The sequence below is a fragment of the Cibotium barometz genome, chromosome 35, assembly GCF_041138505.1.
Source record: "Cibotium barometz isolate CiBa-2024 chromosome 35, ASM4113850v1, whole genome shotgun sequence".
Classification (NCBI taxonomy): Eukaryota; Viridiplantae; Streptophyta; class Polypodiopsida; order Cyatheales; family Cibotiaceae; genus Cibotium; species Cibotium barometz.
The window spans coordinates 46780998-46805174 of record NC_141080.1 but is presented as its reverse complement, the minus strand read 5'-3'; the positions used below and the strand labels follow the sequence as shown (position 1 = coordinate 46805174).

At 42.9% G+C, this 24177-nt stretch overlaps 1 protein-coding gene across 1 annotated transcript; it reads right to left on the bottom strand.

Moving 5' to 3' along the window:
* Nucleotides 1-1164: 1164 nt before the first annotated feature.
* On the bottom strand, nucleotides 1165-17414 carry LOC147618525 (cell division protein FtsZ homolog 2-2, chloroplastic-like). Its single transcript, XM_086774982.1, has 7 exons — nucleotides 16327-17414; nucleotides 15205-15504; nucleotides 15014-15104; nucleotides 2630-2754; nucleotides 2432-2524; nucleotides 1666-1719; nucleotides 1165-1561 (listed from the first exon to the last, which is right to left on the bottom strand). The coding sequence occupies exons 1-7, from the start codon at nucleotides 16984-16986 to the stop codon at nucleotides 1454-1456; spliced, it is 1431 nt and encodes a 476-aa protein (XP_086631108.1). The 5' UTR covers nucleotides 16987-17414; the 3' UTR covers nucleotides 1165-1453.
* Nucleotides 17415-24177: the final 6763 nt, after the last annotated feature.

The window sequence follows — 24177 nt, the reverse complement described above, 5'->3', positions numbered from 1 at the left end:
ACAAAAAATTTATGAGTGGGACCATGGTTTTTTTTCTCCTCCACTCCTACGAGGCTTTTAGGGCAGCAGAGTGCCCCGCAATCTCCCTACCTGTGTTTGTGATCTCCCTTTGAATGATTTTATGTTTATTTAATAGAAGTCTCTTTTGTAAAGAAAACAGAACGAACCATTCTATAAAATATTTCAAACTTAAAATAAAAAACTTCAGTCAAATTTTAGAAAAAAAAACTTCATCGATTGCAAGAGGTCCCAGTAGGTAGTTCAGCTTGAGCTGTCAACTTTAATGGTTTTCAAGAGGGTTGCTTATATTTTGCATTTGTTTTGCACCATGGCAACACAAGTGTGATGATTGCATGATCTTATTTTGTTGAGATTAATCTGCATAGAAGATACCCTTTCTAGTGGGCCAGTGGCCGTCGATGAGCCCAGAGATCGGGATTTTCAAATAACATCCCACATGGCCTCTGGGACTGGGATCTCCATATAGTCTTTGTCTCACACCTCAACCTATGTGAGTGCACTTCAATGGCAAACCTCATGAAACTGGTCCATGTAGGATTGCATCATTATTAAAAATATAATACACAGTAAACATTTGCACCTCATTTTTTCACAAGTTTTCCTGCATACATTAACATATTTAAGAGAGATTTTAGTTAAAATGCTCACAATCATGAAGGTTCTGGAAACCAATCATTGAATGTTTACAGGTGAATACCCACACTTTGCAGGTGTTTTGTAGCAAGTATGCAGACTTCCTATGAACCTTACCAGCCCCCAAATGAACCCTAATACCTAAACTTTGCAGGTCTTGTGCATAATAAACAACTGTACCCTTATAGACCGCAAATGAATTCCCATACATTAACCTACAGCTTGCATGGGATTCAGTAGGTTAGATTAACATTCCCAACCAACATCCATTGCATTATGTGAAGAAACAGTCAACTTCACTACCTGAAGAGGAGACATTTTTCCGATAAAAATTTACTCTCCTCAACCAGAGGATCTTAAAAACTTTTCTTCTCGCAGAGCTTCACTTCTGCATTACCATTCTGCAAAGCAAAGACATCCAACTCTCTCCCTGTGCTCTAAAAACAGCACAAAAAATGTGGACCTTACAGCAAGTAGATGGCTCTACTGAAACACAATTCGGCTTCGTTGTGTGGTAAAACCGTGACTATTCCAAGAGGAGTGATACATATAAGAGCCATAGCAAGATGTTATTTACATAGCCATGTTTACGAGACTTGCATGAAATTTAGTCATAAACTAAAATGAAGACACATTCTACCAATCGGGATTTGTGACTAGTGACACCGACTACAAAACACTCAATAAAAATGACGAGGTTTACTTAGAAGCCGCAGGCTCAACAATTATGATGTAGCTTGCCTCACCCTACTACTCTACACTGAGCAAGATCATGCTGCTTCATTACACTCTTAACAGGTCAGTATTTTCGAGCACGACCACGTCTTTTGAGAAAGTCAGGTACATCAATGGGAGCTCCGTTCCCCATTGCTGGTGGTGGGCGGGTAACAGAGGGAAGTGATACTTGCTGCATAAGCCAAAGAATAACCCAAAATTAGAGAGACACACACTATAAACACTTCGTATCTGAAAAATGCAAGCAAGTAACCACTCTTGCTCAAGAGAGATTACCCTTTCTCCTTCAACATGCCCTTTGAACCCTGTAGCAATCAGCGTGATGCTAACCTGTGCAGTTCAATTCCCAACAAGCAAAAAGCTTTTTCAGACCCATTTTGTAATTAGAAGATTCACATAGATAGAACATGTGACCAATCGCAACAGGCATGCTGATGTCCAAAAAAGGTAAATATTCTTTCTTTTATCCTAACAATGGCCTAGAGGCTCTTCTAAACACACTGCAGTCTGGACTCTGGTAGCAAAACTACCATGCTTCGATGACCATGTCTGCAAGAACACATTCTAGCCCCTCTACGCAAGTTAGTCCATCTGACACCACAGCCACATGGCATATTATGAACAGGTCACATGGCACGAGGTGTAAGGCAAAGTAATCCACCACCTCTGGAAAGGATATATCCCTCCAGGTATCGACTCCAGCCAATTAGCTAACAGACAGTTGACCTGTGCAAGACTGTCCCTACCCCGCTCACATTAAACATATCCTTCCTCCTCCACTATGTATTAAACAAGCAACCCAAACCCGTTTGATGGAAACCCTATGGACTCAAACCGCTACAAGCCAATCATGGTTGGCCAAGACTGGTCCCCTGCAGCCGCATATTGGGTCTTGATAAACAATTGAAAACATTAAGTATGTTTAAATCCCTGTCGAAGATGACCAAGAGTCCCTAAGCTTTGACTTGACTTGCATCCATACCATCTATGCAGACACTTAAATTATACACCAAAGTTCTACCAAAAATGATTGTCTTCATACCTGTCCACTGTAAGATTCGTCCACAACAGCACCAAATATAAGATTGGCATTAGGATCCACAAGATCATAAATGACCTCTGCTGCAGCATTTACCTGCAGATATATTTCCAAGACAACGAGAGGTAAAACTAGTGAATTAATACCAAAGAGTTTATATGAAGAGGCCGAAAGATGGCATGCTTATTTCCTCGAGACTACCTCAAATAATGTCAAATCTGTGCCTCCTGTAATATTCCAAACTATTCCAGTGGCCCGCTCTATACCCACGTCAAGGAGAGGTGATTGAATAGCATTCATTGCTGCATCTCTTGCCCTGGATTTTCCTGGAAAGCCAACACTACATTACTCTCTCTCTCTCTCTCTCTCTCTCTCTCTCTCTCTCTCTCTCTCTCAGACTTTAATGCCAGGAGAGAGAGGCATCAAGTTCATCTACTGGACCATGGAGATCCCATCCTACTACACGAGATGAACAACCCAGATATGAGGATGCAGCGGATATGACATAACCGAGGGCATACCACAGCTTTTGGGAGACATCTCCTTGATATGGACGCTGCCCAGGGGCTTATTATATATAATGGGATGGCCAGAAGCAGTCTCACCTACTTCCCACATGGAGGAGGCTCTAGCACAGTGTATTATCTCATGGGGCCCCTGGCAGCCCATATTCAGGACTTCTCCACCCCACCTCCCCCTCTTGGAGCTGACCACACTTAAATCTCTTTCACCCTGTCTGGCACCTTTCCCACTGCACCTCACCCATCTAGCACTACACAAAAGTTCACTTTCATCACGACCTAGATGCTGTATACGGAAATCACATATACTGCCATATCTGCCAAGTCAACCCATCAGCCCTGCTTCCCACACACATCCCAGCTTATCATCATCCTGCAAAACTCCACTACAAATTCCTTCCCCTGCACACACACACACACACACACACCAATCCACCGCCAAACCTCCATGTGACATTATGCCTCAAAATCACGAAGCATCAAGTGGCATAGATTTTCCGATGCCTTACAAGACCCAAATGTGTAGGCTTTTCTGGTCACACGTGAGAATGAATTATACCAACTATTTTTGAGTGCTAACTACAAGGAATGTTGAGTTAGGCTTGATCCTAATGTGCAGGAAATGGGAGCATAAAACAGCAAACAGAGAGAGAGAGAGAGAGAGAGAGATTTGGGAAAGCAACATGATGCTGAATGTATTAGAATGATGAGGTTGTGTCCCCACAGTTACAAGTACACGGCATAATAATAAAATGCTATCCATATGGTGTCCTTTCACACCTAGTGGTCAAGGCGGAAAAATCCTTCAATATAGAAGGTAGAAAGTGCCCCTTACAAGCCCATGTTCACACCTGACACTACCACTATGAGTTTTTCTATAAATGCCGATAGTGTCAATATGTACAGGGTAGCAAATCACTCTCCAAATGGGAGTAAGCTCAAAGCTTTGCGGAAAGCTTCAAACTTCTCTCTAGGCAATGCCTTAGTAAACAGATATGCAATGTTCTCTCTAGGCAATGCCTTAGTAAATAGATCTACAATGATGTCATGTGTAGGATGTCATGTGTAGGACAGTAAACCAAATTGATCTCCCCTGCATTTAGCCTCTATGTGACATAGTGAGAATGTATCCCTATGTGCTGGGTGAACGCATGGAAGACTCTTAAGCGAGAATGGGAGAGGGTGTCTGCTAACTCCCATGAAGATCTACCATCAATCTCCTCAGCCATACACACTCAACTATAGTAGTGAAAGCTGCCCTTTACTCGGCTTCACGTGAAGATGTAGCCACAATAGGTTGCTTTTTGCTCAACCATGATATTCATGAGCTCCCAAGGAAAAAGCAATTCCTACTTCTGGACTGCCTTGTGTCATAATCACCAGCCCAATCCAAATCACTCTAAGCATGGACCTGAAAAACACCCCTAACCCCCCCCCCCTCCCCCTCTTTCGGCATAGAACAAACCAAGAGACTGGGTGCCCTGTAATGTAAGTAGCTCAACACACACTTAACAGCTTGCCAATGTTTTCTCCATGGGCTGTGCATAAATTTGCTCAACTGGGACACTCTGAATTGTATGTCCTGCCTCGTGTTACACAAATATACGAGGTAGCAACAGCCCAGTTTGTAAAGAGTGGCATTACAAGGCTCTCCTGCATCATACATTCTCAACCGTAAGCTTGGGTTCTACTAGAGTAGAAATAGGCTTACAATCTTGAAATTTGAACCTTTGTAGCAGCCCCTTTATGTACTTGGACTACAGCAAAACAATGCCCTCTTGTAACTGTAAAAACTGTATGCCCAAATAATAGTGTAACAGCTCGAGATGTGACATCTCAAAAGAGGATTCAAGATCAACCTTGAATGTTGCAATGTTATCCACATTGGTCCCTATTAGCAACATATCATCCACATATAGGATGATGATAATCAAATCTTCTTTGTCCACCTTGACGTAGAGGTTACTCTTGTCAAGCCCCCATGCAAGCAACCCTAGCTCTGTGAATCCTGCTTCATGTAAAAATGTGAGAAAGAAGAAGAAGGGCTCTAAAATAGCAAAAATAAACCTAGCTTGGCATGCCACGTTTAACCACCCAACCATTATATATGCCAATGACCCCGGGTGTCCAGTGTGTACCTTACCAGCAACACACCATAGTCACGTGCCGCCTATGTCTCCACTGGTACTCCCATGCTACACATCACTGGGTCTTTGGCCTACAACCTTCGACCCCGAACGTTACCCGTTCACACTTATTAATATAAGCGGTGATGTGCAATAGTATGTCCCCATTGATTTTCTCATACAACGCCTACATGTCCCACGAATTACTAGCGTGTAAATCCCACGTATCGGTGTGTACGCGTCCCACGTATTGCCACGTGTAAAGGTGATAACATTCTTTCCCCCTTTTAGGAATCATCGTCCTCGATGACAAATTAAGGATAACGCTTCGAAATTGAAACTCCGTTTACCAAGTGGCATCTGTCAAGGGATGTCCTTTCCATTTTACAAGAAACTCCCGAAGAGTACGATTTCACAATCGTCTTTCTCTTCGTTCCAAGATCTGTTCTAGTCCATGCTCTTCTTGATCAGGTTCCTACAAAGCAATCATACCATCAACTAAATTATCACCGTCGTGAAGATAACACTTCAATCGACTCACGTGAAATATCAGGTGGACACGACAATCTTGTGGTAAGTCCAATTTATAAGCCACATCTCCGACTCATTTCAAAATCGTCCATGGCCCACAATATCTAGGCGACAATTTAGTAAATTTACCCACACGAAGGGTCTCAGTCCTCCGAGGAACAAGTAGAAACACTTTCTCCCCCTCTTTAAAAGAATGAGCTATCCGCATGGGATTAGCGTACTTAACCACTTGATCCATAGCCCAATGGATATAATCTCGAGCTCTAGCTAAGTTTAACTGCATCTGAGATAGAAATTCAGTTGCATTGGGTGTCTTCTAAGGTAATCCAATTGTACCTAGCATCAATAGATATACCGATAATTCAATTCACATGGAGAAAAGTTTGTAGAGTGCTAGCATGAATTATACGCAAACTCCAATAAAGGTAACTACTTTTCTGTCACGTGCACCTTGCACTGGGGTACACAGCGACACACTGGCATGATCGTGAGTGCAACATTTGTATAGAAGTAGCACCTTTTTATAGAAATATTTGTCGAACGCCGTGACCCCATTGTGAGCCCTCAGTCCAAGGACAGTCAGGCACGAGCTACGTAGGTCAGTCTTTGAGCCTTAGAGGTCAATCAAGTGTCAGTCCTCTTAAGCCACTTGGAGAATTCATCAGCATATGTGCAGTCCTACAGCTATCTAGACTTGCATCAGTGGCCCGAAGAGTCTTCAGCAGATCCTCGGATTGGTGGATACTCAACCGACGATCGGTCTATCGCTTGTTTACTCAAGCATTGTACAACATTCTCCAAAGAATAATATAAGCAAATACTCCTTGCAGGGAAGGGGGCCCTTTCAGTGGGTATTTGTGACCCAATACTGTGTCGTCTTCTTCATTCTCATTCTCTTCTCTCTCTCTACTCTCTGAATTGGATGCTAAAGATTCTCACTACATAAAGGTATAAAGAAGGCCGTGTTGTGCATTATCACGATCAAGCTTAGTGCTCGTAACATTGGTATGAGAACATCAGGTTGGTGACCCAACTCGGCTACCTAAAGAAGTGAGAGCATCCGATGGATGGTAATACTGGGACCCGGAAAAAACACCTAGGCCTCCACCATGTCAGGAGAGAAATCACATCAAGAAGAAAGCCAACAAGAAGTGATGGAGGCACAAATCTTCCAAACATAAAGCTCGCTTCCACCAAGCACAAAAGAGCTCCTAAGAATAATGATGGAGCAAATAAATTCTCTGAAGATGCAGCTTGCCGCCAAAAAAGATCAGTCCAAAGAAAGCATCTCAGATCCAACACAGGTCCTTCGCACTATGGAGGAACAAAGAAGAAAAGACGAAGATCGACGTGAAGAAGCAAAAAGAAAAGAAGAAGCATGACGTGAAGAACAAAGAAGAAAAGATGAAGAAGCAAAAAGAAAAGTAGAAGAAGAGAAAGAATTGAGACGTGCGGAGGAACAAAGAGATAAGGAAGCCACACGCAAATATGAGGAAGACCAGCGCCGTCGAGAAAAAGAAGACCGAGAGTTTTAGCAAAGACTCGACTGGGAGGCCATGCAAATCCAGCATCAACAAACCATTGCATAGATTCTAACGGCCCTCCCTCAGCATGCTCCGAATTCCTTGTCCTCCACCACCCCTACCACTACCGTCATACGAACCTCTCCAAATTTTAGTAAGTATGATGGTAAGTGTGATCATGCTTCTGTTACTCAATTTATTCATCAATTTGAAGCACATTTTCCTTCAGTCCATATAGCAGCACCCCAACTCACTGAGAAGCTGTTACTTGGCAGCAACCTTGGTCACAACTTCACACAGACTCCATCACAAGCCAATTCCACTTTCATTGGACTACCTTGGTGCCTGACCTCAAGGACGGTTTTCTTCCACCACAGTACATGACCAATCTTGAGGACGAGTTTTCCTCACTCACTCAAGGTGGTTTCCCTATTTGACCTATTCCTACAAGGTCATTACAATGGCCCAGCAATTGGGCATATCGGAAGAAGATAAGCTCAAGCACTTCATTCAAGGTTTAGACACTATCATTAGGTACCCAGCGAGGAATTTTGAGCCTCAGACTTATTCACCGGCACTAGCCCTCGCTCAGAATCAAGAGTTGATACTAAACAGAGGTAAGCCCAAGTAGGTACAGTCTTCCCTAAAGCCCCAACAGTAGTCATCTACCCAGGGTAAGGAGACTCAGAACAACAAAGACCAAAAGGACCAAAAGAAAAACTCTCCAGGTCAATCGCGCAATAGAAAAGATCCTATGCCCAAGAAGACTCCTAAGGAAAAAGCTAAGGAGAGCATCACTGGAGGTTATCTCCAGCCGGATGAACAAACATAGTACAGGACAAAGAACCGTTGTTTCTTCAATCACACTTTGAAACACGAGAATGCTAAGGCATCCACTTCCACAATAGCCACCGTAGCAGCCTCATCCACACCTCCGCCATCAACCTCAATGGCCGTTCAGCTTTTGCCCTCTTTGAATTCAATGCCACCAGTGGTATTTGATGATAAGCAGGAGGGTGAGGCTGAGGGAAAGGCAGGCTCTCATCCGTGCCTATGGCACTGCAGAGGGACAGAAATTCATTGTCCTCTTTGGCATGGGCAGTTCTGTGGACGCCATCTCTCCGCAGTTGGCCACCAAGATGAGATGTACCTTGGTTCCTGATCATCTAGATGTGGACGGGTTTACCCCTGGTCTACATACACACATTACTCATAAAGCTCAACAGTTTGAGTTTCAGGTTCAGAGAGCCATATTCCAATGAGATTTTATTGTCTCCCCTCTTTTAGGGTGTGACATCCTCGGGATCCGGTGGTTTAGACAGTATGCACCCATTCTTGATTGGAGGCACGACACTTTCACTATCGTTGAAGGTTTTCTTGAGCCTCTCACGATTCACGAGGATCAAAGTATTCCTGGAATTCCACTCATTTTCCACATTCAAGCCGTACGAGCCATATGAAAAGGAGCAGAGTGTGCATTACTATATGTCCGCTCTCAGTCTATGTAGTTCAAAAAGCTCCCACAGGGGTGTAGCAAATGGCTGACCTTTTGTCTCAATACGGCAACATCATGCTGCGAGACGACCTCCCACCCAGTAGACCTAAGGACCGTCGCATAGAGTTGGTTCCTGGTTCAAAACCTCCAAGCAAGTTCCCCTACCGCCTTTCTAAGGCGTTGGAGAGCGAGCTGGAGCAGCAGTTAGCCCAACTACTCCAGTCCGGATTTATCCGATCGTCTTCCTCACCTTTTGCCGCTCCCATTCTGTTTGTCCAAAGAGGGATAAGTCCGCACGCTTATGTGTGGATTACAGGGCGCTCAATAAGCTAAAAATTAAGAATACATTCCCCATGCCCAGAATAGAGTATATCCTAGAACGACTCAATGGTGCCAAAATTTTCTCTAAGATAGCCTGGCTACCATCAAGTTCGGATCTTCAAGGCCAACATTCCAAAAACCGCCTCCAGGACCGAGCGCAGCCACTACGAATTTGTGGTGATGCCCTTTGAAAGTGTCTGTCACGCACAAGGCTCTAGAAGCATTATAGGCAAAAGTTGCCTCTGAGTCACCAGTTTTGAAGTTGGCATCATGGGACGATCCTTTCGAGGTGATTACTGCTGCCAGTAACCTTGCCATTGGCGATGTTTTACAGCAAGATGGAAGGCCTGTGACTTATTATAGCTGCAAATTGAATTAACACCAAAAAGAATTATTCAGTGTATGACAAAGAGCTGTTGGGAGTGATGACCACTCTTAAGCATTGGAAGCACTTCCTTTACACGAGAGACTTCATAGTTAAGACAGATCACCAGACACTTAAATGGTTGCAAACCATGCCCATTGCCCAATGGAGTGACAAGCAATCAAGGTGGAGTCAATTATTCCAACAATTTGGGGAAATGATTGAATACGTCCATGATTGAATACGTCCCAGGCAACAAAAAAAAAACCTGTTGTCGATGCTATTAATTTTAAGGACACTATTCAAACATTACAGGAGTCCAATGTGCTAGAAGTTCAAGGCAAAGACTTGGACAGTATGAAGGCACAGTATCTAGATTCAGAAGAGTTCGGATCTCAATATCAATGGGCCCTCCGTTTAGAACCTAGCCACTTCAGTATACAGGATGGTTGCTTGTTTTCAAGAACCGTCTTTGTGTACTAAAAGAAAAGCATCAAGTCCTTCTCCATGATGCCCATGACTCTCTTGTTGGGGGTCGTAGGGGTATCAACAGTACCTTACAGAAGTTAGAGAGATCATTCTATTGGCCTAAGATGCGACGCGATGTCTACCAACACGTCCAATCATGTCAGATATGTCAAAAGGTGAAAGTTTCTCGTACCAAACAAGCAAGGTTACCTCAACCTTTGCCTATTCCTAAGGGACTCTTTCACAACATCAGTATGGACTTCGTATGCCCTCTTCCCGCTTTAACTGGATCTAGAAACACACAGTATATGACATTCATTAAGTTTTGCATCCTCATTCCACGCAAGCAGACAGCCACAGCCGAGGACATAGCTCGCTTATTCATTCGGTTTTGGTACCCCATTGGTGGTTTGCCACAAACTATCACATCATATAGAGATCCAAAATTTACGTCTCATTTTTGGAGAATATTGTTTAACAATTTTGGGACTAAGTTGCAATTGTCCAGCACATTCCATCCTCAAACAAATAGCCAAACAGAAATATTCAATCAATTGGCCTTTGACGTTCTCAAATCATACTACCATGACAAGCAGTCGAAATGGGAACAATATCTTCCTTTGGTTCAAACAATCCTAAACGATACTCACTCATCAAGTATTGGCCAGATGCCATACGAGGCAGCATTTGGTCGCCAGTTCTCGTCTCTTTTGACGAGACAGGTGTCACCATTTGTTGAGGCCAATAAAACCACTGAGACATTCTCGAAAATCATGGAGTCTGTTGTTAAGGAGTGCCTTGCCAAAGCTCAAGAAGCATATACCCGGCAAGCCAACAAATCCAGACGAGATGTCAACTTTAAGGAAAGAGATTGGGTATATCTCCGCATCATGAAACAACAGCTAAAGCAAGCGGACAAGCGTTGTCTCAAACTTTCATTCCGAAGTTTCGGTCCATTTCCAATCATTCAAAAGTTAAGTGATGTTCTTTAAAGTTAAATTTGCTGGAAAGTTGGACTATGCACAATGTCTTTCATGTTTCTTGGTTGAAGTCATATGTAGGTCTAGCATTGCAAGATGTATCCGAAGAGCAACAACCAAATATGATCGATGAAGCTGAAGTTGGACTATGCACAATGTCTTTCATGTTTCTTGGTTGAAGTCATATGTAGGTCTAGCATTGCAGGATGTATCCGAAGAGCAACAACTAAATATGATCGATGAAGCTGAATTCATAGAGCCAGCACAAATTCCCCTCCACAAATGGAAGCATGGATCCGGTCAAAGAATATGACAGTTTTACACGAAGTTTAAAGACCGCGGAACCCATGAAGCAGTTTGGCTAGATGAAGAGTTCTTTCAAGAGTACCCCCAATTGTTGGCGGACTACTTGGAAGCCCTTAATTTGCCATCAAGTTAAGCAGGAGGGAATGTCACGTGCACCCTACACTAGGGTACACGGTGACACACTGGCATGATCATCAATGCAACATTTGTACAGAAGTACAAAAATATTTGTCGTATGCCGTGACCCCATTGTGAGCCCTCAGTCCAGGGACAGTCACGCACGAGCTACGTAGGTCAATCTTTGAGCCTTAGAGGTCAATCAAGTGTCAATCCTCTTAAGCCACTTGGAGAATTCATCAGTTAGTGTATGTAGAAGTCATCCTTTATGAGCCCTCAGTCCAAGGACAATCAAGCACGAACATGGAGATCGTTGGCCCCGAGCATGTAGTGGGCTTTGTTGCGGATGGGGAGCCTTCCAATAGGGCGGCGGGAGCTATTCTCCAAGGTATGTATGGACATGTCACGGTGTCCTTTTGTATGGCTCCTTGCCTAAACAACCTCCTCAAGGACATCGGGGCATTACCATGGATCAGCCCGCTCGTTGAGGAGGCCAACACCATGGTCTCCTTTGTCCTCAACCACCAAAGACTTCGGCATGAGTTCAACAAGAGGTCCTGTCTCTCTCTCCTCAAATATTCCGACACCCGGTTTGCCTACAACTTTCTCATGTTGGGCCAGTTGAAGGATTGTAGCGGTGCTTTGAGGAGGCTTTTCCTTAGCGACTAGTTTGTCGCCATGCAAGAGTCCCATACAAACACTGGCCAAGAGTGTAGGCTACGGGCGGATGACGCCTCTTGGTGGGAGCGTGTGAAAACCACAGATGCTATGGTGAGGCCCATGGTCCACCTATTGAGGATTGTAGACGCTATGCAACCATGCATAGGCAAGGTCTACGAGGCCATGGATCGCATGATAGAGAAGTTGAAAGACTTTGTGCCTGACGAAGACAGATACGAGGAGATCCATGCCTTGTGTCTAGGAAGGTGGAATTCCTACTACTCTCCATTGCATGCAGCAGCTTATGTGGTGGACCCAGAATTCCAAGGCAACAAGCAGAAGAGCGACCAGGTGAGCGCTGGATGGAGGATCATCTTGGATCGTCTTGTGCCTGATGCATCGGTTAGGCGCAAGATCAGGGACCAGCTTTCGATGTACAGGTCATTTCATGGCTCCTATGGCTGTCATGATGCACAGGTTGACCGCTCCAAAGTTGGTGCTGCTCTATGGTGGGAGGACTTTGGTTCAGATGGACCGGAGCTGCAGCAGCTTGCCATCCGCATACTTAGCCAGGCCGTCAGCTCCTCTTGCTTGGAGCAACTTTGGAGTACCTACAGCCACATTGCCTCTAGGAAGAGGAACCGACTCGAGGTAGAGCGTGCCAAATTGCCAATGACCTTGGTCCTTGTCTTCATCAGCGCGAACTTGCGAATGCTTTGCAAGAGCGTGACCAAGAAGGCAGATTCCTTCACGGAGTGGGAGATGAGTCAACAAGAAGAGCAACAAGAGGATGAGGTGCAGGAGCAGCATGCCAGTGAGGATGAGACTGAGGATGAGCTTGATGCTTCTTTGGCACAAGCTACCCATGACCATGAAGCGAGCACTTCACGTGGATGATCATTCATGGATCATGATTCATGATTCATGGGCCTTACTACTTAGCTCTAGCCTCTAGCCTCTAGTCTTCAGCACTTTTTTGTCATCGACTCATTTGAGTCCGTCCATGTATTCTGCCTCCTTAAGGCTTAGTCCTGACTCTTGAGTCATGACTCATTTTGTATCTACTTAATTATTAATATGACTCAAAAGCTTACCATTTTAGTGTAAATTTGTGCTCATTTTGATGTACTTCCAAAGTAGAATAAGTGTAGAGTAGAACAAATTTTTAAAAAAGTATTTTTTGAGTGCCGTTCCCTCCTAGTCCCCGTTCCCTACTTATGGCCGTCCCCCGTCCCGTCCCCGTCACCGTCACCGTCCCCCGTCCCTTGTGACTATGACAGGGCTGCAGATCTGAAAAAAACTCAGAGGAGAGGGACTGTAGACAGGGCAGAATATGGGGCAGCAGGAAAACGCAAATCCTAGATTGATGATACCATAAGGAAGAAGAGGGAGCAACTAATGCTGAAAGCCACCGGCACTCTGATACCATGAAGGAATGCACAGCGGAAGATGGGAAAGTGGAAATGCAGGAGAGAGAGAGAGAGAGAGAGAGAGAGAGAGAGAAACGCGGGTGTATACCTGCTCTCAATATCAACCAAACAAGATGAACATGCTGGCACAAGTCGCGAGTAGGAGGGGGAAGGTCACCTCGTATGTGAGGGACTGCAGCAAGCCAACAACGCAGAGGCACAAGGCATGCAAGGCGAGCACACAGTTTGTGTGAGGGGGGAAAGGCCCGGTTATATATATGCCCAAAAAGGGGCAGCCGACCGGCACATGGCATGGGCAAATAATCCCCACGACTCCATAAATGGGGAAGACCGTGGGAAAAGATGTGAGGGGTGACCAGCCCCTCGAGCTAACATGGTCGGCCCTAGAGGCAACAGAGGAGCCAGCAGCAAGGGGATGATGATGTCTAACAGCCAAATCCAGAACACTAGGCACTTGGGTTGCTGACTCTATCTTGTCAAGACGGTCAAATATGGCCTCTACGCTCTGAGACCCTCAGAAAAATCTCCAAGTTGTGTGAAAACCATAACAAGTTGCCCAAAACCATAGATAAAAGAACGATTGCGAGGGTTGAAACCCTTCACACTGAGGAAGGGTGGGTGGGATAAGGGAGGCACTTATGCACCACAAAGAACCGCAATAGTGACTTTCTCCAAACCTGGACTTGTGCACTCCTAGAACCTAGGGGCTCTACCCTATCTAGGAGTCGACGCACTCGGGTTCCAGAAGAGAATAAATTTGCAGGTTCACTAGGCTCTGATACCAGCTGTAGAACTCTCATGTCTATGTGCTGAGTAAAGTGCAGTGGAATCAACATGCAGCACACACAAGAGTCCTAAAACTGCTGTTTTGTATTACATACAAGTCTCAAGAAATGGCTATCTCTATTGCTGTCAGCCTCTTTTAGGACTGCTCCACAGCATCATATCTGATGGCCGACTTGCTGTCCAACTGCCGACTGCCACGTGGCACATGTGCCTGTCCAGATGGCTGCACCTGCTGCCTGCCTATCACAGACACTGTACATGCTCCCGACTACTACGTGCTGCCCACGTATGCCCTAAGGGAAGTGTGTCACAAAATCCAATTAGGTAAGTGGGTGTATTAGTCAGAGACAATGCCAAGAATGTGACACACAAACCTTTGGAGGAAAGATAGACTGCTCACTCATCTCTGGAGTCTACATGCAGGATGTTGGGGCTTGAGATTTCTTGAGAATACTGACCGGCTCCTCCCGTCTTCTTGTTAGCTGGGACTACATTGACTCTTGCATGGCTAGCAGTGACATATGTACATACCTTTGTACCTCCTTTTGCCTACTGTGCTTAGGATGATGTCGCTTCTCAGTTTGGCCATTTCTGTGTAATAATTTTGTATAATTTTTTTTCTCCTACTAGCACTGATCTGACTAATACATAAAACCATTTTCCCAAAAAAAAAAGAGAGAGAGAAAGAAAGAAAGGAAGAAAGATGTACTAAGTTCTAACATCTTCTAAAGACCCAAAGGGTCTACGAGACCAACAAAGTAGTATAATATCTCCATGAAAAATGCAGAGTCATTTAAGAAAAACTGAAAAAATAGACTAGCTACCTACGCTGAAAACCTGTCAATGCAAGTAGCTCTTTGGCTGATACAAGGTGCCAGTGTCTACAATGGGAGAAGGTAGTGGAGACTAGTATGAAATAACCACGAGAGAGAGAGAGAGAGAGAGAGAGGAAATAACCACTAGCAGTGCCGATTCCCATTAAAGATGAGCCTGCATCAGTCATGATTGCCCGAACATCAGCAAAGTCCACATTAACAAGGCCAGGTACCTGCAAGGAGAGGCATCTCAACTTTGCATCGTTGTGAATAACTAGAAAACAAGCAAAAACAAATCTTGTCCACAAACAGAGCTTGGGTGGAAAGGTGTACCGTAATTATGTCTGAAATGCCTTTCACACCTTGACGAAGAATATCATCTGCCAAGTTGAAGGCTTCTGTAACTGGTGTAGACTGCGACACAGCTGTCAATAGCTTGTCATTAGGAATCATAATGAGTGTGTCAACACTGTGCCTCAAGGCTGCAATCCCTTCTTGTGCTTGACGTGCTCTCCTACGCCCTTCAAAAGAGAAGGGGGTGGTCACAATCCCCACAGTCAAAATCCCAAGTGATTTTGCAATCCCAGCAATGACAGGAGCAGCTCCACTGCCAGTTCCACCACCCATGCCAGCCTACCAATGCAAGATAATGACGATTCATTAGACGCGTCATGCTTTATTTCCTTGCACAGCATCAGGGGTTGACAACTTTGCTCATCCTACACAAAGACCATCCACAGCTAGCCACCTGATAGTAATACACAAAGCCCCTCACAACAATTCTAGAGTAAGTAAACTTCACTTGCAGTTGGGACATTTTCAAGAGAAGAGCATGCAATCCTTGATTCATAAAAGCCTATTCTCAGAGCCCCAAGTGACCCACTTCATCCTGCATAACATTATGTTGAGATCAAATGCAATGAATAAAACTGACATGTAATGAAACGGTAAGGTTAATTCCCAAAATTAAGGGGGAACCAAACCTTGTTTTATGAAGGTCTGCTCAAAAACACACCGAGCCTTGAGCTTCAAATGCATTGCGTAGTCTACATACTACTCAAAAAGCAGAGCCAACACAGCCCGATTGAGGTTATCACAATATTGCATTAATGACCCAATGCTGCCCAATGAAGGCTAACACTACATTGCAATTTACCATAAATCACAGAGCTCTAGCATAAATATCATAGCCAAGGCCAATTCAAACAGACTCAGCCTGATCAAGTAACCATGCATTGCATAAGCCAAGGCCAATTCAAACATTGCATAAACTAAGGCAGCTTCTTTGACAGCTTCTTTGAAACACATGAAGTAAAAGAATAAGCTATTGGACTACTACAAATGAATAGAATACTAAGTGAAACTAGCATTGACACCAAGTAGCACTTACAGGCAACCTAACATGCCGATAGATAGATAGATAGATAGGGAGGGAGACAGAGAGGATGTTCATACCGTCACGAAGACCATGTCAGCGCCTTGGACTGCTTCCTCAACAAGAACTCTGCTCTCTTCTGCAGCATTCATGCCGATTTCAGGGTTCCCTCCTGCTCCAAGTCCTCTTGTCAGCTGAGATCCTATTTGCAACCGATTGTCCACAGGCAAGGGAGACATTTTCAACGCTTGCAGGTCCGTGTTGACAATCCAAAACTCCACACCTTTCATCTCGCTCTCAAGCATTCTGTTAACAGCATTGGAGCCGCCTCCTCCAACCCCTATAACCTTTATCTTAGCCTCGTTATACATGTCTGATTCAAGCCACTCATCGGAAGAAGAAAGCTCTCTATCCACAGAAAAATTATCACCAAACGTCTGCCCCTGTTTGGTGGTGAGGTCCTCTTGCCATTTGCGGGCATAGCTCTCTGATCCAACAGAGTAAGAAGAAATGCTGGAAAGTACCTTCTTAGGGTGTGCTTGCAAGCGAGAGTTTGCAAAGTTAGGCAGTGAAAAGCATTCACTGCTGCTGTAAACCATAGATGGTACAGAGTAGCTTGCGCGCCTCATATGCGGCAAGGTTCTTAGACTATGGCCATGGCGGCAGTCGAGTTCCGACGAGGGTATCCTGCTATTGCAAAGCTTTGAAGAAGAATCGGAGAGAAGCATCCGGCTGCACATTTCGGATGCAAGCGTTGACAAACTGCAGCTCTTGGACGCAAGAAGGAGCAAAACCTCGTCTGTAAAATTAGGGTTTAAATTGCGCAGGCCATAGAGAGCATGGAAAAGAGCAGGCTTCTTTTACACAGGAATGAAAATGGGCATGCGGAGAGGCAGGCAAGGTGGAGTTATCATGGAGGGAGCGCAACCTGAGGAGGAGGCATTGGTTGATGGTACTGTTCCTGCTTTGCTTTCAGAGGGGAAGCTCTGAGCCCTCTGGCTATGGAGGAGCGGTGCAAGCTTTGTGTGTGAGCTCTCTGGCTATGGCGGATGTCCTCACTTGTCGCTGTCTTCCTCGTCGCCTTGTGCTTCAGTGACCCTCGCTCGGGCAGTCCTAACGCTCCTAAGCCTAGGTACAGCTTTGCCCTATGCCACTTATTACGGCCACATTCAAAATGCATTTAGTTAACACAAGGAAAAATGGATAAACCTAAAACGATCAACTTAACCTAACAAAATTATCTCCCAAGCATCTTTTTTCAACCACAAGTTATAATTTCCAAGAGTTGGTGCAAAACTAGCATTGATAACTACAAGAACAAGCTGCCCCCACAGCTTCACAGATAATGTTCCACCAAAGAGCCAATTTCATGACTGATTTTGGGCCAATTGCATTGTGACACCTCAGCATTTTTTGTTGTATGGTGGCTAGAATTTTAGAGCCACCACAGTACAAATTTTTTGCATGAAGTAGAGGTCACTACAAATTTTTGCATAAAGTGGAGGTATGCCCTGTCAATGCTAGGGTGGGTGTTATGTTATTGGCCCCTCTACCCTATAAGTTGAAATGGATTCCTTCTTTACAATGACTAGTGGGCTTACCCGTGCTTCGCGTGTACATAATTCCCAACTTGATATTTTCCAAATTCCTAGGGTAATAGGAGCCTACCTCTCCTCGAACCTCCAAATTCTTGTCACGTGGCAGCTTCGTGAAACTCTTCCTTTATATAATATAGAGATATGGAGAAGAGAAGAGATACAAAATGCTATTGATGAGGGGCTTTAGGCAAGGGGGTGGGATCCAATGCTTGAAACACCCATTTTTTCCCATTATTTTTCAAGGGTCAAAAACAGTACATCTTAATAATCTCGGCATTTCTCTAATTTTAGCGATACATCCAAGTTTCTTTTTAGCATCATATTTATTTTGATCATTTGAGAAGAACATTTTTTCGAGCATTGGTGTGAGCTCACAAGTGTCATGTTTCTAACGGACAAGACGAGGGGAAGAGTTGGGGACCTGGAAGATATCCATCCTCTTTTAAAGGAGGGGCGAGTGGAATCTCACCTCTGAGGGAGCATGTGTGTAAATCAAAGCCCTGATATGCAACCCAAGTATGTTAACACCTTTATAATATTTGCATGCTTTTCACCACATCTAAAGCCTCTTGGTTTCTTCACGTGAGAAATGAAATCTTCAAATGTATGGTTAAGTATGTACACCTTACTTAAGAATCGATGGCAAACAATTTCTCAAAATGTATGGAGAAATGATGTTTACTCCCTTGATTTTGAAGACAATTTTGAGAGGACAATCTAGAAAAGTAAGAGAGATAATATTGAAGGGAGAAGTCAAATTGCTTCAAGGGAGAATAGAAAGGCATTAGTACCAACCTAGTCCATTAATACCAACCTATTCTATCTTTATGTATATAAATAGAGACTCCATTTTTGTGACTTGTGGCAAAACCAAAAAAAGTCATGTGAATTAGGATGAATGGAAGATATGCACATCATCGTACTAGAAATAGTGGATGCTAAGGGCAATGCCAATAAAAAGAGGGCATAATAGGAGTTTGATGTGTTTGCTCTTAAATTGAAGGGAGGTTCAAGGCCCACCACATTTCTTGGATTGTGAAGTGCTGCCAAAAGTAAAGTAGCATAGAGAGGACTCAATTGATTGCACACTAATAAGAAAGAGTCTAAGGATATATGAGGTGATTGGTGTCCAAGGCCAAGTGCAACCCAAGGATAAGTAAGAATGGACTTAACCCTTTGTGCTAGAGACTTCATCTTAACAAAAGAATGTAAAGCTTATGTGAGTTTTGTTCTCTATCCATGCCCCAAGGAGGAGAGAGAGAGAGAGAGAGAGAGAGAGAGAGAGAGAGAGAGAGAGGCTTTGTCTCTTACATGCAATTTGTTACCCAAAGTTTTCCATCTATCCATAAAGCCAAATTGGGGGGTTGGTGGGGGGAAACAATTTTAAAGGGCCAAATTAGTGATAAGTATTAAATTGGGGGGTGGGGATAGGGGGAAACAATAGCACTGCATAATGATTTTACCTTCTACATGCATGATGGAAAGTGGGTTTGAGTGGTTGTTGGTAATTTGAAGCTGCTCAATGTAACTACTATCTTCCATCATCAATATGCTTTAAATGAGTAATAACAATGCCCTTCTTTTTATAATCCTTAACCTCTCTCTCTCTCTCTCTCTCTCTCTCTCTCTCTCTCTCTCTCTCTTATTGGTAACACTTATGGTCTCATAAGGGGTCTTTTGTACACGTTAATATTACTTTCTTTCTTTCTCCGTGTGCACATGCATGTATGTGTTGTATGTTTATTATTGTTGATATTATAACAATCAGGTGGGCACATACCAACTTATGTATGGATTTTTTTGAGATAGGGTACTCCAGTTCCTCTACTCCTTGAATGGGGATCATTTGGTCCAAGTTGTCTCCATCCTTAAACTTTGTTCATTCATTCCAATTCCAACACTTTTTCTTTTTGCAAATAGTGGACCTTAACTACCAAAATAAATGCAATGTCAACATGCTACAACAAAACTAAATTTTAGTACAATATGTTTGGACTCGCATAATTAAGTAGACCACTTGATTAAAGCATTGAAATTTTTATATAGTTAAGTAGACCACTTGAATCCTAGTACATGTTTGGACTCTAGACCACTTGATTAAAGCATTGAGATTTTTATTTTTATTTTTTATTTTTTGGGAATAAAAATAGTTATATATTTATAAACATCGGCCTTTTACAAATGATCTTTTTACATCAAGAAACAAGAAGTGTGCTGAAAGTGAAGGTTTGTCAAGTATACTTGCTTAATGTCAATAAATAGAAATATTAAAAGATTACGATAAAGTTAAGGAATTAAAGGCCATAAATTGTATGATACGAGTTATTATGTCCTAGTTTTTTTAGCATAATGTTTGTATGTGTGGTAATGTTTTGGTACATGTTCATGTGTCTTTTGTAACGTTTTGGTAATATTTTGGTACATGTTCATGTATATTTTATAATGTTTTAGAATCGTTATTGAGTGAAATTGCTACACTATTGTTCTTATACGTTATCTCACTCAATCACACTTTTTAGCCATAATGGACACTTGATGGATCAAGCTATCAAATAATCAAATACTTGATGGACTAAGAGTAAAAGGACAAAATGGTTATATCCCTTTAAATTTGAAATTGTCATATTCATTACTTTAAAGTCAATGTGTGAGCTAGGTACATCTCAAGCAACGCTAACTTATTGAACTTTATTGGAAAAAAAATTAAACATGAAATTTGTGATTATGATACTATTATAAATGCATTTGAGATATGAGAGTAACTTATTAACCTGCCAACTTCAAGGCACTTATGTACCTTGAAGAATAATGAAATGTGTGTAAAATAAGAATAAGATACAAAGACATCAATCACCAATGGGTGAGCATGCCTATTGCCTCTAAGGGTAAGCAATTTTGAGCATTCTTCACTGCCAAATTTGCAAATACCCATTTTCACGAGAGTTAACAATTTTGAGTATTCTACACTACTATAAACAAGTTGTGCAAATACTCGTTTTCTAGAGAGTGTCGTGCCATGTAAGCTTATAAAATTATCAATACAAGTAAAAACCAAGAATTAAAGAAACAAAAGTTGTAGAACATTCCTCCACCCTTTGCTTTGCTTGCAATTACCATGCTTACACAATTAATAAATGCTAATCTAAAAGTTTCCAAAAAATAAAATTACAAGGAATAGATATAATTTACTCGACTCTTTGTTCCCATATTAATTGATTTCATGAAGCTTTGATTGAACCAAGAAACCACTCTTCACAATGTCTTGCATTAAGCAAGACCAAAAAATCGAGATGTGGAAAGGTCTCTTAATGGGTGGGTAAAAAATGGGGAAGGGAAAGACCTTATAAAAATACCTTATCCTTACCTCATTAAAAAAAATGGGGAAGGAAAAGACCTTATAAAAACACCTTATTCTTACCTTTCTTCCCAAATTCCAATGCTTTTGGTTTGGGAAAGGATGCATGTTAATAAAGTCTACACATGCCTTGTAAGGCCCTAGTCTATCTAGCATAGGCACCCCCTTTCTTCTTTTTCAATTTCAATGTATCTTCCTCCTTTGAGTCCCTTCAACAAACATAATCTTTGAGTCTCTTCCTCCTTTGACAGAAATAACATTCCTCCTTTAAAAACGAAAATGAAAAGATGCAGGGGAGAAGAGAGCTTGAGCTCTTGCAACAAGCACACACACACTCACAAAATCCTAAAAGAGAACACACAAGGTGAGAGGCTAAAAATCTTTTTCTTCTTCACACAACACTCAACACACCATATACAAAGATAAGAGTACACACAATATGAAAAGGTACTCAACCAAATACATACTAGGGTTCTCTATAGTGTGAACCCAACTAAATAAGCTGGCGCTATAACTATGCCAGTCTAGAATGGCTATCACACAGCCTGTCATCCCACTAGCTGCATATCACCCATGATCTCACCAACCATGCCAGTGGTGTAAGTGTGGGGCCTATCCCCCAGACGGGTCATTAGTGTCCACCGCCTCACTAGATGAGCTCGATATCTCAACACTCCCCCTCAAGCTCAACTCCATCTCATGTACACCAAGTGAAGCCCTGAATCTGTGGAGCTTCTCTGTACCCAATGCTTTGGTGAAGATGTCAACGACCTGATCCTGTGTGCTGACATAAACAACGTCAACATCTCCTGCCAAAACCTTCTCTCTGACAAAATGGTAGTGGACCTCTATATGCTTCGTGCGAGCATGAAAAACTGGGTTCTTGTGGCCAACTGTATACTACTAATGTTGTCACAGAAAATGACAACTTGTCTATCCACCACTGATAGACCCAAATCTACAAGTAGCTTTCTCAACCAAGCTACCTCACATGCTGCCATAGCAGCACCTATGTACTCGGCCTCTGTTGGATAGAGCAACCATAGGCTGCTTCTTGCTGCTCCAAGTCACAGCAGCACTCCCCAAAGAAAACATGAAGCCACTAGTAGATCTTCTATCTGAGATACTACCAGCCCAATCAGCATCTATGTACCCATGTACACATATCTCTGTCCCAGTTTCATAAAATAGTCCACAATGCAAAGTAGACCTCACATACCTCAGTATGCGTCTCAATGCATCCAAATGCGGCTTCCGAGGAACTTGCATAAACTGACTCACCAACCCAATAGTATAGCTCAAATCTGGCCTGGTGATCATCATGTAGATCAAGCTTCCTACTATGCGCCTATACATAGTAGGATCCTCCAAAATCTCTCCTGAATCTGCACTCAACTTGCCATTCTGATCCACTGGCATTGAGATATGCTTACAGCCTGTCATACCATACTTGGACAACATGTCCAAGCCATACTGTCTCTGCAGTAATCCAAGACCATGTGGTGACCTAATCGTTGAAATTAGAGCAATGTGATGAGCTATGGTGGATCAAACACTAGAATCAACATCATTAACAAAGTGATTAGCAAATAATTAAGATGTAATTAGTGAGTAATTAGCAAATAGCTTAATGTAGGCATGGATAATCAAAAACCAGCGAAATCTCATTAGGCCAATGCCCCAATTTATAGAGTTTACATCCAAGCATCAAATCCCACTGATTTCTCCTTGATTCACTCCACATCTCCCAGAATATCTCCACCTCTTTTGCTTGATTCTCTCCACCTCTTCACTTTTCCCAGAATATCTCCACACTTCCTAAATCTTCTCATGCTACCCTTTATTCTCTCCCAATAGATTCTTCTCACCTTTTCACAGGTTCTTTCACATTTACACATTCTCTTTTACAGCCTCTAACCAAGGGCTTGTTCCCGCACACACCCTATTCACTTGTATATTTCAATACCTCCCCTTAAGTGAATACTCTCTAGCACACCTGGACCCTATACCAAGTTTCCCTCTTACTTGATAGTCCGCGACTAGTGCCTCAAGTCCCTAAACTCATAGTCCTTGACACTCTCTCTCTCTATGTGTCCAAGGCTTACTATAGTTGCCCGCGACCTTGACTAAAGTGCTCACACATACATCTATCTACCACGTGGCCTACATCATCAGTGGCTCAAAGGTGAATTTACTTTGTTGGGGCAGGTTACATTGGGTTGTGGGGTCTCTCTCTCTCTCTCTCTCTCTCTCTCTCTCTCTCTCTCTCTCTCTCTCTCTCTCTCTCTGAGATTTTCACATGGCTCCTCACTCTTTGGAGCCTCACATCTTCTCTTTTCTTCAGTCTTCTTGTCATGGCAGCTTCTCTCCACGCATCCGTGTCTTTCTCTTCTTTCAGTCTTCTTGTGGCAGCTTCTCTTCTTGTATCCATGTCTTCCTTCAATGCTTCTTCTCGGTGTGGATCCTCTTCTTGGAAAGAGATGTTCTTCTTTTTTCATGGCTGGGGCCATGAGCTTGTCCGTCAGGTCTTCTTGCTCCATGTGAGCAGCATGTTTAAATGTTTTGCTGACAGTTCCTTTGGGTTTTTGATGTTTATCTTGTGTCATTATGCAATGCAAACCCAAATCTATGCGGGAGGTCTTACCTCTTGCCTTATTCTGGACAAGGGCAGTGTCTGATCCCATTTTTACACTGATGCAATGTACCCAATACATAATGCGTATAGCATTCATTCTTATGCACATTCCCAAATGCAACTCTGGTTGTGAATAATCTTGAATTTGAGTGAGATTTACAGGCATTAACCAAGGGTTAAATGCAAAATGATGATTATCATAATTTTATTAGCACAATTTTACCAGAAATTACATTAAATCAAGGGTAACCAATTTGTACGGAATGGTTGGAGTATCAAACCAAATCCGAATTGCAATCTGAAGTTATAGGGATCTTGTATCAGATACCTAATGGTTAATTTG

Coding starts and splice junctions, on each gene's coding strand:
- LOC147618525 (XM_086774982.1), bottom strand. CDS start 16,986: ATGTGCAGCCGGATGCTTCTCTCCGATTCTTCTTCAAAGCTTTGCAAT. Junction 2,755..15,013: donor GGGAATCGGCACTGCTAGTG/GTTATTTCCTCT, acceptor TTGGCTTTCCAG/GAAAATCCAGGGCAAGAGAT. Junction 1,562..1,665: donor GGCATGTTGAAGGAGAAAGG/GTAATCTCTCTT, acceptor TGGCTTATGCAG/CAAGTATCACTTCCCTCTGT.